Here is a 12,189-nt window from a genome sequence, read left to right as displayed (position 1 = left end):
GTGTCTATCCACAGCTTGTTTTTTACACGTTTTCCCGCTGGCCACATTCACACCTTTTATTGGCTGTATTCAAATGACGAGCTGCCACCTAAATAAATGAATTTAGAGTCCTGTTTTTATTAATCCACTGACAGTTTACATGTGTGTGTGTGTGTGTTATTGATTTCTTTAGCCTGCTATCATTTCACTTCATGGACTTGATGTGTTTTTGTTATTTGACATTCACATAGTTACAAAAAAACAGTTTAGGGACCCTTGACCTAGATCCCACTGCTCTTTAACCAGCAAAGAATTTAAACACTGCAGGGTCATGTCTGAATACACTCTGCATAACTTTGGATGAGGAAAAAAACAAACATGCCTCTATAATGATGCCTGCAACAAGATTAATTCATTTGTGGCAGCATATTTAAGTGTGTTTCCCCTTGACAAACATCATGGGCAGACTTGCTGTAAGACAGCGCTGTATCCAGATTGTCATTGTGTGCATGTAGCCTCAAATGTACTGCAGTTAGTTAGTGTTAGTGTTAATAAGAATGAGATACTGATTTCTTTAAAGAGGATAATATAACTTAGAAATAGCTTGTATAGATAAAATACTGCTGTCAAAGTTCTAGCACAGAATCACCATGTCGTGACCTCATCCTAATGTGGTTAATGGTTGACTAGTTGACCAAAGTTAAAATCAGGTCAACTGTTACCATCGTCGAATTGTGTTTTTATCTCTTGTCTAATAGTAGCACTAAAGTAATAAAAATGCTTTATTTTAGCAGCATATCTGCTGCTTTAATAAGATAATTATGGTGACATATAGGAAATCCAACTTTATTGTGAACCTAAATTCTTCCACTTGCTTGATTTACCCTCTGAATGAGTTAATATCTTGTTGCACTTGCATCATACCAGTCCCTCTCCGCCTGTGAGTTGTAGTCTAATTTGTGCATCCCGTGAGGCTGCCACCATTTGGTCTAGACAAGTTGGTGGCTTCCATCAGCCCCTGTGGCCTCGCAGGTAAGGAGACCCTCATCAGGGGGGTTTGACTGAAGAGAGAAGACAGGGACTTTTCCCCAAAGATTGCTTTCACAGCTCCCCCATTTGTGTTTTCACAGCTCCCCCGTTTCCAGTTACCATGGCATTACATCTTAAGGCTAACCAACATAAAGCATCAAGGGGCTGACAGCACACACACACACACACACACACACACACACACACATATATATATATATATAGGTTTATCTTTTCCTGGGGCTATCAACACGAGTAACACTTTCTGTTCAAAAATCATTCAGATCAGTTCATATCCTGGAGAAAGACTAAGTTACAATGCAGACAAAGAGAGTAATAAATACATCAAACTGTGGTCAGAGCAAAAGCACAAATCAAAAGTAAAATAATTTGTAGTCATTTGTTTCTACTCTGCGTGAAATCAAGGTTGACCTTTTTCACAAAAAAATCACAGCACTTTTATCAGGTAGTTGGCCATCAGTTATTTACAGACACAACAAATTGCTTAACATACAGTAAAATATAACACTTACATAGTATAATAAATACATTAAGTACCATATGTCAGACTCCTGAGGGAATCCACAAGATGTTTACCACACTTAAATGTCTGAGAGTCAATAAGGAGAGTTGTGGTGACACAGGGAGTAGAGCAGGTGATCTCTCAGGATGTAGCTTATGATGAAACACCTTTGAATATTCCCAGAGGCCAGAAACTACATGTTGAGCCAAGAGACTGCACAAGGTGCAACAGACACACGAGGCAAATGCAAACCTGAATTTGTACAAATAATGACACAGTGAAAAAAGATATCAGATAATATCTGTTGTCCTATATTTATACAGTTAGGTTATACACACATTGTGTGATGTGGACAGCGGACAATCGAGAGTATGTCTGTTTTTATCTCACTGCTCAAGTCACTCTAATGTGTGTAGATTCTGGTTCATTCTAGCAAATATATAAATAAAAAACAACACACTAAAGTCCTTTTTGTGTTAAATTAGGACATTGAACTCTTGATCAAAACGTGTAGCCGCATGCTCAGTGTGATAACTGATTGTTTAGTTATATTTCTACTGTTAAAGCTTGTGTGGTGTATTTTCTTACAAACATCTCATAGTAATTCATTGATCTCACCTGATGAAGCAGCTGAATGTGTGAAGTGTGTTCCTAAAAGAATTCGCAAGGTGACCTCTAAGGAATAGTTTCTTGCTGACCTGTAGTTTCTCTCTCTAAATAGAATATCTTGTGTCCTTAAGTGGTAAAGATTGAGATGGTGAAGAAGGTGACAAGAGATGTTGGTCTCATAAAGGGACATTTATTAGAATGTTTGTTGAATGTTTGTTGTACACTATGTTAATCATAGAATGTTTGTTGTTTGTTGCTAGCCCGGGAGAAGAGAGAGGGAAAATTGGATAGGGAACTGGCGACGGAGATGCATCTCAAGCTCACTTGTTTTTGCGAATAAAGTCCTAATTATTCAAGACAAAACGAGTGGCGTCTCCTTTCTTTTCAAGCTACTCCACAGACCAACTTCAGCAGCCACGGGAAGTCACAGCACTTGTAAACTACCTCACCTCCCATGCCTCATGTAAACCTTCAAACTGCAGTATACAATCCAATAACTACTTTTATTTGGATTTACAATATGAGCACACTGAGTAAGCAGAACTAGTTTCAGGTCCTAAATTAACCCTTAAGATAAAGTCTTTCACTCCTCTTGGAACTTTTTAAAGAGATGTATCCAAGATCTAAAGTTCAATGCACTTTAATACAAACTCCCTGGATTTAGTTGAACTGAATGACAATGGCTAATCACTATTGACAGTGAAGTATGACTTGTTGGACCAGTCTCTCGTAGACTTCACCCAGTCTATTTTCACCCATTTTGTTTAGTTACATTAGCCTTCATTCACAACAGTAGTTATGTTAGAATTTGCAGTTGTTTCCTGAATGTTTGTGCACAGAGGTTTGATAGAGGTAATGGTGCAATAATATTTTTGGGAGACTGTACAATAAGTTTTTGAAGTAAACATATTGTAGAGACTGAGGTGAAAGTAAAGAAAAGAAGTATGTTTAGACTTGAAAAGCGTACTGTTGATTGTTTCCTACATCCCAGTATCTGACTACAGCTTATCACAGCCTTCTGCATTTTGATGATTCGTCCATGAGAACATGGTGTTTATTCCCTTTAGGCACACCTGCAGTCTGCACACTGATCCACAGAGCTGTCAAGGCCTCATCGACACTCCCCTTGTCGGCACGGCTGATGTAATGTTTCCCTGGCATCATTAACAGAATCACCCAGCAGCCAATCGCAGCAGGACAAGTTATGGTTCAGGGAAGGATGCGTTTTGTTTGAAGAGCCATTCACATGGCTCCATGTGCTGCAACCTCAACAGCCCAACAGTATGAATGCCCCTGGTTATTTGCAAACCAAATTTCCTCCACCTCCCTTGGATTTGGTGGGAACAGAGATAAAGTAAGATAAAAACATAACTGTCTGGAGAGCATAGACGGAAAAAAAAACAAAACACAAATATGTGCAGCACAAATATCTACGTGTTGTACATGTCCTCTCTCTTAGGGAAGAGGAATTTCAATGCTTTGAAAATATGTGCATGTCTGCAGTTTGACAAAGGAATATAATTAATGATCTGGGAAACGTTTTCCATGAGTGCTATAAAACAATGAATTGTATATAAACACATATAATAGTGTCCGACAGTGCAGATTTGGATTGTGTTTGTAAATCAGATTTTTTTTTTTTTTAACTTTCATTACGAATGGTTTCCTATCTCTGGATGACATAAATATTTGTATCTTGACTCATCCAGCATGATACTATTATCATGCCTCTAAAATTGCCACCTACAAGGTTCAGTTCTTTTGAGTAATTACAAGTAATAACCCTGGTTTGTCTGGTTGGTTTGACGATCTCTCATCTGTCTCCTCTTGACACAATCCAGACTTAAACGTGTCAGATGATGGGGAGGTTTTTACAAAGATAAACACGTTGTACACTATGTTAATCATAGGTTTCATTACTTTTGAACTTTGAGGCTTAGAGTCATGGTAAAAAGCATTTTATAAATACATCTACCTCTACTCTATATATCTCATATATATATATATATGTGAATGATGTGATATATATATTATGATTTTTATATTAAACATACATATTGCCAAATAAAATAAGAGTATATGTTTCACAAAATTAGTCGTAAAATCTGGTCATTTCCATACTTAAGCTGACAGGTTTATGTTATGTGTCCTGCAGTGCCTTGTGGGAAAATAGTTTCCACTGCTTTGTATCACATAATTAACCCCACAGGAACTCCGGCAGCTCCAACAGACTCAAATAAGAAGAATGTTGTTCATGACTTTTAATGCCTTATTGACGCGTTTGCTGAATTACAACTCCGTATGTCTGATGAAACCTGTTTTATGTACTTTATTTTTAAACATTCACAATGTCTATAACAGCATTGTTTGTTCAGCTATACTAAACTAAATAACAGACACAGAAAACCAAGCTTTTTTTTTTTTTTTGGAAGGCCAAGCAGAGCAACAGGTTTGTCAAACTGTTCACTCTGTTTAGGTGCTAACAGTCAGGCACCATTTCTTTGCCAAGACAAGGAAGAGATGTGTATTTTTAAGACAGTAAACTGTCAGTTCAGGAACTACATTTCTCATACTTGATGATCTTCTTCCATCACATGAGCTTATTAGTTTGTCACTAATAAAATACTGCTTTGTACACAACAGAAATAAACTCACACTCATTTCAACGTGACTTTTGGACATGGAATGCCTCACGACAGAAAAGAGGCGCGGCTTACATGACAACATCAGCAACAAGCCTTCAATTACGTCAATGTGGTTTCATGACAAATAGGTGATACATAAAAAAACAAAAAAAACAATCAACCATCAAAATAACCACTAAACAGTTATAAACAATTGATGACAACAAGACTGATGGGTTGATTCACAAAGGTAGAATGTGAAATTGTACCTGTGAGGTCGAATAATGATTAGAGGATTATATGAAAGGATTTTAGGATGCAGATGCAGGTTGGACTTGCACTACACTGCAGTAGTGTAAAAGGCATGGTGCCCTGCCCCTATTTGTGAATCATAAGTAATAGAAGAACCAGTGTGATGCCAAACAATGATACTCTGTACACATCCGTGTAATCCCAAACAAAACGACTTATCAGATAATAGATGCAAACAACTGTATTTATCATGGGTGTGTAGGGCCTTGAAAGGTTAGACATGTGGAAGGAGTTACCAGTGATAGACGAAAAAATAAAGTTGCTTTATTGTTTCAGATTTATTACAAAAAGACAAACTAAGCAAACAAATGTAGCATACAGGAACATAATTACAAAGAACACCACTCAGGGATTACCAGGTTTAAGTATTTCAGCTGAAAGGTCAGAGGTCCTCACTCAAACAAGGAGAGACAAGAAGAGTCTGACAAAGAAGAAAGTTCAGTTATCTGTCATCTATCTTTAGTTAGAAAACTGATACTTATCTTAGCCGCAAAGGCTATTCACAAAAACTATTCCTAACTTGCTACCCAAACTCTTGGCTGGCTCTTGTAATGAGTCACATGTGCGAGATAAGACAAGGTATATACTGTAGTCACACAGATTAAAATTAAAATACAATATAGTTTAACAGTAAAAAGGATGGATTCAGATTCATTTTAAGAACATGTTCTTGCCTTTATTTTCTATTTGTCTTCGGTGCCAGAGGTATCTACAGTATGATCTGACATGCACGTACTCTGAGATGGCTCATTTGGTTTCTGAAGATATTGCTCGACAACACTGACAATAGCTGACACCTCTGCCATGGCCCCTTTACCTGCAACAAAGCAAATAATTGCAGAGTTAGACAAACACCTTCTGTAAGGAAGAATGAAATATAAGTAAGTGGCTTGGAAGCAACGATACAAAGAAGACATGTACATGCTTCACTTCTGCACGTTCTCCATGCACACAAACACACAGACAGGGCTTGCAATTATAAATCCACTCAATGGTTGAAAAAACAACAACAACAGTAAAAGTGCCCTCATGGATGTCCCTAAGATAGATAAAACAAAGATAAAGTGACCTCTCCAATGTGCAATAAAAAGTGATGAAGTGCCCCCTGGGGTGCCCTTCCACTGAGAAAATGTAATGTAATGCATGCAGACGCAGAGTGGCTCAGTAGGAAGTAGGAGAGTTTTCTCAACCCGTCAAGGAACACTAAATTCTTTAGTCTATCAAAAATTAAGGTCATGAAGTAAAAAGTATATTTTTTTGCCTCTGAGATGTAGTGGAGTAGCAGTATGTAGTTACAGCAACATACTGCACAGTGGCATTAGCTAAAATATGTAAAACACCTCTGGGTGTTTGAATCATGTATGATCATGTCAGAAAAAAAATTCTAATGAGCTCTACCTGAAACAGGTGCAAGAAGAAAAATATTATGTCCTGTATAAAGGGACATATTTGTATTGAATTCTCATTTTAACAGACACATGTTCAGTAGAAACCTTATCAGAAGCCACAGTTAGATTTATTGATGTTGTTCCTGAGGCCCCCAGGGAGAGTCATGGATCATGGATCTCCTTTGAGGAGTTAAGATGTGCTATGGAGGAGGTCCAATGGAATGTGAAGGGTTTTCCAGATGTGGGTTTGCCAGCATATATAAGGGCTATGTCCTTTTATGTTGAAGGAGATTGTCTTTGTCTCCTCAGCACTGATATTAAACTGTAGATCAACTCTGCAGATCATCTATTGTATATATTTAACTTCTGATCTCTTGGTCTAGGAGATCTTTCCTATTAATGTAAATTAATACTTTTATCTGAGCACTTCACTTTTAATGACATTGTTATCAGTTATCACAATAAATAGTTAATGTGTTATCCTATACTTTCTACTGCAACTGATACAGAGTAAATATTTTACAGAACAGACATCTATTAGTCTAAATCTAATGTATAAGTCGACATGTATACAAATCTGATTTTAGCTGTTTTTAAACTAAGAATCACATGTAGGTTACATTATTTTTAAAGGTTTTGTGTGCATTTGACTACGCAAAGGCTTACTAATACCGGAAGTGCTGATTCTATTATTTCCAAGCCAAGAGTTGGACACTTTAGAAAACAGCTGTCTCAGGATAAAAACTAGGAAAGGAGGAGTTGTTTGAGTATATAAGTGAGAGCTTTGGAAAAAGAATTCAGGAGATTTCCGGGGCCTGCTCGGCTTTATTACAGTTGTTGTTTATAAGAGCACAATAAACTCCGACTCTTTGAAAACTGAACACACATATTTTCTTCCCTCTCATGTTGAGAGTTTCAGAGTCAGGTTTACTGCCAGCAAGACATTTTCTTTGATGAAGGAATTTAGTTTTAAACTCTTCCCTCTCTTCGTGTGCTCCTCTGTATCTGTAACCACACCCAATGGAGCTGCCATAGTGTGCTGACACACCCTGAAGGAAACTTCTACATCACTGCAGAAATGTAAGAAGTTAAACTACCCGGAAGTGGATGATTTTTAACTAGTGTAGTGTCGCTATTTAAATCAACAGCAACAGTCAACTTCTGCATAAGAAAATTTCCAAAAGGCAGAGAAACGGATTTGTGAAACCGGTTTTTCCAGTTGCTATAGTAAAACAACCCATTTTTGTTTCTTGTTGTTGTACAGCTTTGCCTATGCCCTTGTCGGTTTTACCCATTTATTTAGACCGCCTACAGTATGACATGATATATCCTGGACTTTCACACACACTTTCAGATCCACTCCTATATTGGATTGCATCTGCCCAGTCTTATATTCAGCTCATTCTGTTTATCTTACAATTACTGCCCTTAAGGACAACATGTGTCACTCAAGCTAGGGATCTATTCTTTATTGACCTGCATACTAAAAAACTGTTAAGGTGATAAAAGAAGACAAACGGAAAAAAACTATAATACAATTCAAACCTATAGAATGGAAGTTCTTCATTTACTTTTCATGTTTTCAATGTACTGTTTATTGATTTGGTCAAACCAACAGGATTCTGTATTCTGAGATTTCACAAGGTGAAAGTAAATATTGGTAGATACTTAATGTCTTTTTATTGTTCTGGTATTAAAACCTACCTTCATCTCCACATACTAGCTTCTTAGCAATGCAGGGGATTTCCACATATCCAAACTCTTTTAGCCTGGATACCTGCTGGGCTGTAATGGGATGCTGCCACATAGCTGTATTCATTGCAGGGCAGAAGAGCAGAGGGCGACTGGTATCCCATGCCCTTACCACACATGTCTGCCAGTGACAGAGACTAATCAACTTGGAAATAATACAAGAGAAATCAGGCAATTGATTATTATCTGCTAATTATGTGCATAATGACATCGTGTTCTCACCAGCAGATTGTCACAAATGCCATTAGCAATCTTTCCAAGAGTGTTGGCATCAAGGGGAGCAATGACAAGCAAGTCTGCCCAGCGCCTTAGCTCAATGTGAAGCACAGGGTCAGATCTCTGAGTCCAGACCTAGAACAGACGCAGGCTGTTAGGAGCTCAACTAATGAGACACTTCTTGATACTTGAGACCAGGATTTCTCAATCTTTCTAACCCCTAACAGATTTCACAATTGTCATGACCTCAGCAACTGGAAAGCTGTCAAGTGACTATGTGACAACCCGTGCCAAACTTTTATATGGTCTTCCAATGGATTGTATAAAAATTACGAAATACATTAATTATTAATATATCGATTTTAGAAATGTTACGGGAATTTGAAAGAAAAACCCTTGAATAAGGAGGACTGAATTCAAAGTATCAAAGTTTAAGTTGAATTTATTGTTCTCGTACAAGAAGGAGCGTTTCACAGTGCAACACACAAAAGGGGTTACAGGGAAAAGGCTCCTTGTGGAGCTCTAACAGTTGGTTCTTATACAATCGATAATGGGCTGTCTTAACCCCTGCAAATTGTTAACAGACAATTTGCATATATAGCATCTAAATGTTTTTCTTTTCCCTTAATCAGTAATCAGCATATCCCAAATTTAAATGTCACCTCTCTCTTCTGGAATTCCCCTATTTATACATTAACCTGGACTTTACCTTACCCTGCCAGCCTCAGCAAAACATTAATAAAGAGAAGTGTCCTCAAGACATGTAATAAATAGGAACACACACACACTGTATGATTTAAAACATCTGAATAGCAGTGTAATCCTAATTTGTATAACAAGAAATACACAATTACACAAACCAGTCAGCTTATCAGTGTCATCAAGTATGAGAAACAGATTGTCAGGCTATACTAGGACATTTGACAATTTAATCGTTACCTCCCACTCATCACTGTCACTGTAGATTTTTACTGAAACTTCTGCAGGATTGTAGAAATGCTTGGCATGTTCTGTGGTGATCACTCTTACGTCCACCTAAAGCATGAAACAGGAAAGTGACAGCCACAGTGAATTTTCTGAAAGTTTGTTTTTCGGGCTGTAGTGCTGAATAAGTGGAAAAGAGACGCCTGACTAAGAACATTTCACAGAAAATGTGTGGTCGTATTTGAACAATTACTTTGTGTAATAACCACAGTTTGAGTTACTCTTGGAGTGTTTACATCTCTCTAACCTGTTAAATCCTAACATGTCTTTATTCTATGCATATTATCTCAAAAGCATTTCATGCAATCATCCTGACAGTCTTCATTTCTCTTTCTAGTTTTACCTTTGACAGCCTATTTGGGGTTTTCATTCATATGCAGCTTTTTTCTTTTCTTTTTTTGCAGTTATTACTGCGGATTAGAGTGGAACCACTGTTTTGCTAGTTTAATCCTACTATACTTTAAATAAAAACGAATATATTTGAATGTAAAATAAGCATACAGTACCTGAATAAGGAGGCCATAATAACAATATTATACTGCTTTGTTTGGTAGCTGTTGCTACAACTCCACCTCGTGGTTAATGTGATCTTATGCGCCCTGTGCCACCTTACAGAAGCAATGATGTATGCTGGTGTGCGTGGGAATAAAAGTGCTGGGTGTATAAAGAACAGGAGAAGACAAGTAGAGAAAACAGCAAAAAACAAACAAAACAAATGCAGCTCACCCCAGGAAGCTGAAGAAGCTGGGACACTAAAAGAGGAAGTTTTAATGCTGCAACGCTTCCCGTCACACCGACAAGAACTCGACATGCCCCGCATGATTTCAGCAAATCAGTCTTCAGACAAGAAACACGGTCGTCTGCCTGCATGTTGGCATAACACCGACCAAAATGTGTCGCTCATGCACATACCGCTTCCACTTTCTTTTCTTCTTCTTTTAGATTTGCATCCAGCTTGTAGGTGCATTGCCACCACCTACAGGACTGGAGTGTGGTAATTAAAAAAAAACCCATCTATCTTTTATTTATTAAACCCTATCCATTAACCCTGTGTCGTATATTCAGTGGGGATGCAGTTGAAGATGTTTAAAGAGACACTGTTTTAGTTGTATAACTAAAGTTATGACAATAAGTTCAGCATCGTAGCAAGTAAAACATTACTTGGAGAGCCCAATGATGAGACTCTCCTGATCTATACAGGACAAGCCCTTATATACGGTGGAGGTTATGCCCCAAGACAAGACGACCCAAGGCAGTCAAAGTAACTCGAGTCTGTGGGACAGATAGATAGAAATTCCTTTACCAGGATACCCCACCTATGGGCCTTAACCTTTGACCCGACCTCTTATCTATCTAGTTAAAAGAAACCATATCAGATCAACCTACATCACATCTTAAACATCAACACATCTGACAGCGGCTCTTTGGCACCCCTATCCAAATAACCTCAGAGTCAGGAATGGATCAAGATAACAGCTAGTGACCAAACAAATATCTTCATGTAAACCATATGTATATAATAGTATTAGCATTAGTATGTGACTATGCATCTATGTGCAGACACCTTACCTGTTTCCTTCAAGTACTTACTCACATACCTCCTAATGTTTTCTGATCCTTGCAACATATTCCCTACAGTGAAGCTCACTTTTTTTCCCTTTGCAGTGCTGCTTTTAGTTCTCTCCTCTCTCTCTCTCATGTCCCTTTGCATTCAATATGAGAATGCTGCACAGATTCAGATTTATTGAAAGAACAAACAAACAAATAAGGAATTCAGTCATACTAGTTCACATTGTACAACAGTAACATAGCATCGGCATAGTTACATGATAGTGTAATAAGGATCAAAAAGAAAAAGCATGAAAACAGAAAAGCAAAAATAAAACTTAGATGTGACAGACTTTGTAATCTTACATATAAATAAAGTTCTAGTTATAACTGCATGAATAATTATTATAAATAGACATTTTTAGTTAGTAATTAACTTAAGAGACTTAAAATAATAATCAACTTCAATCAAAGTGATGAATCTTGAAATTTACATTTATGGATGTGAAATTTCCCTAATAAAATATAGAGGTTGACAAAATTTCTTTTCTTTGTATTCAAAATAAGTAATGTTTTTTCCCTCAATGCTGATTTTATGTTTTGTTTTACACAATATATAGTTTTATAGTGAGGTGTCTGCACATAGATGCATAGCTACATATTAACAATAGTACTATATATATGGTTAGCTGGTATTCTAAGGCCATCTGGACTCTGGGGTCATTTGGATAGGAATACCGGAGGGTCACCATCCTGATATTAGATTAGATCTAATCTAATCTAACCATCCTCTGCTACCACATGTCTTGAAATAATTACTTCCGTCCCTCTCTTAAACAAAGGTATACTGTTGTCTATTATGACTGCATGTCTTGAAATAATTACCTCGATGGTATATAAGGGCTTGCCCTGCTTAGTTCGGGAGAGTCTCGTCATTCGGCCAGGAGCTCTCTAAGTAATGCTTTACTTGCTATGATGCTGAACTTATTGTAATAAATTTGTTATACAACTAAGACAGTGTCTCTTCAAACATCTTCAACTGCATCACCACTGAATATACAACAATAGCGTTCCAAAATGTGCTACTATATGGGCAACCATAAAATGGTACATTTGTTACAGATGTCAAGGAATTTTGAAATATATTCTTTAGATGGATATATGTTATGTAGTATTTTTAAATGTAATCATCTCATTTTATTTGTGACACAGAATTTTAAAAGGA

General features: G+C 37.3%; 1 protein-coding gene across 3 annotated transcripts; it reads right to left on the bottom strand.

Moving 5' to 3' along the window:
* Window positions 1-4,502: 4,502 nt before the first annotated feature.
* ppcdc (phosphopantothenoylcysteine decarboxylase) lies at window positions 4,503-10,383 on the bottom strand. Of its 3 annotated transcripts, none has more exons than XM_010737651.3 (5): window positions 10,143-10,383; window positions 9,372-9,467; window positions 8,439-8,567; window positions 8,169-8,361; window positions 4,518-5,893 (listed from the first exon to the last, which is right to left on the bottom strand). In XM_010737651.3, exons 1-5 carry the CDS (start codon window positions 10,284-10,286, stop codon window positions 5,760-5,762), a joined length of 696 nt encoding a protein of 231 aa, XP_010735953.1. In that variant the 5' UTR covers window positions 10,287-10,383; the 3' UTR covers window positions 4,518-5,759. The 3 variants fall into 3 exon arrangements, with proteins under 3 accessions (XP_019127776.1, XP_010735953.1, XP_010735954.1); XM_010737652.3 differs by having other exon boundaries at window positions 4,522-5,893; window positions 8,169-8,337; XM_019272231.2 differs by lacking the exons at window positions 9,372-9,467; window positions 10,143-10,383 and having other exon boundaries at window positions 4,503-5,893; window positions 8,169-8,353; window positions 8,439-8,569.
* Between the last annotated feature and the right edge of the window lie 1,806 nt (window positions 10,384-12,189).

This window comes from Larimichthys crocea, chromosome XXI, assembly GCF_000972845.2.
Source record: "Larimichthys crocea isolate SSNF chromosome XXI, L_crocea_2.0, whole genome shotgun sequence".
Taxonomy (NCBI): Eukaryota; Metazoa; Chordata; class Actinopteri; family Sciaenidae; genus Larimichthys; species Larimichthys crocea.
Note: the sequence above shows the minus strand (reverse complement) of the source record. Positions and strands in the feature narration are given on the sequence as shown.

Bases quoted from the DNA above. Each gene is read 5' to 3' on its own strand.
- ppcdc (XM_010737651.3), bottom strand. From the start codon at position 10,286: ATGCAGGCAGACGACCGTGTTTCTTGTCTGAAGACTGATTTGCTGAAA. The intron at 8,362-8,438 runs GTGAGAACACGA...ATTATTTCCAAG, and splicing joins GCATTTGTGACAATCTGCTG to TTGATTAGTCTCTGTCACTG. The intron at 5,894-8,168 runs GTAGGTTTTAAT...GCTTTGTTGCAG, and splicing joins GCTAGTATGTGGAGATGAAG to GTAAAGGGGCCATGGCAGAG.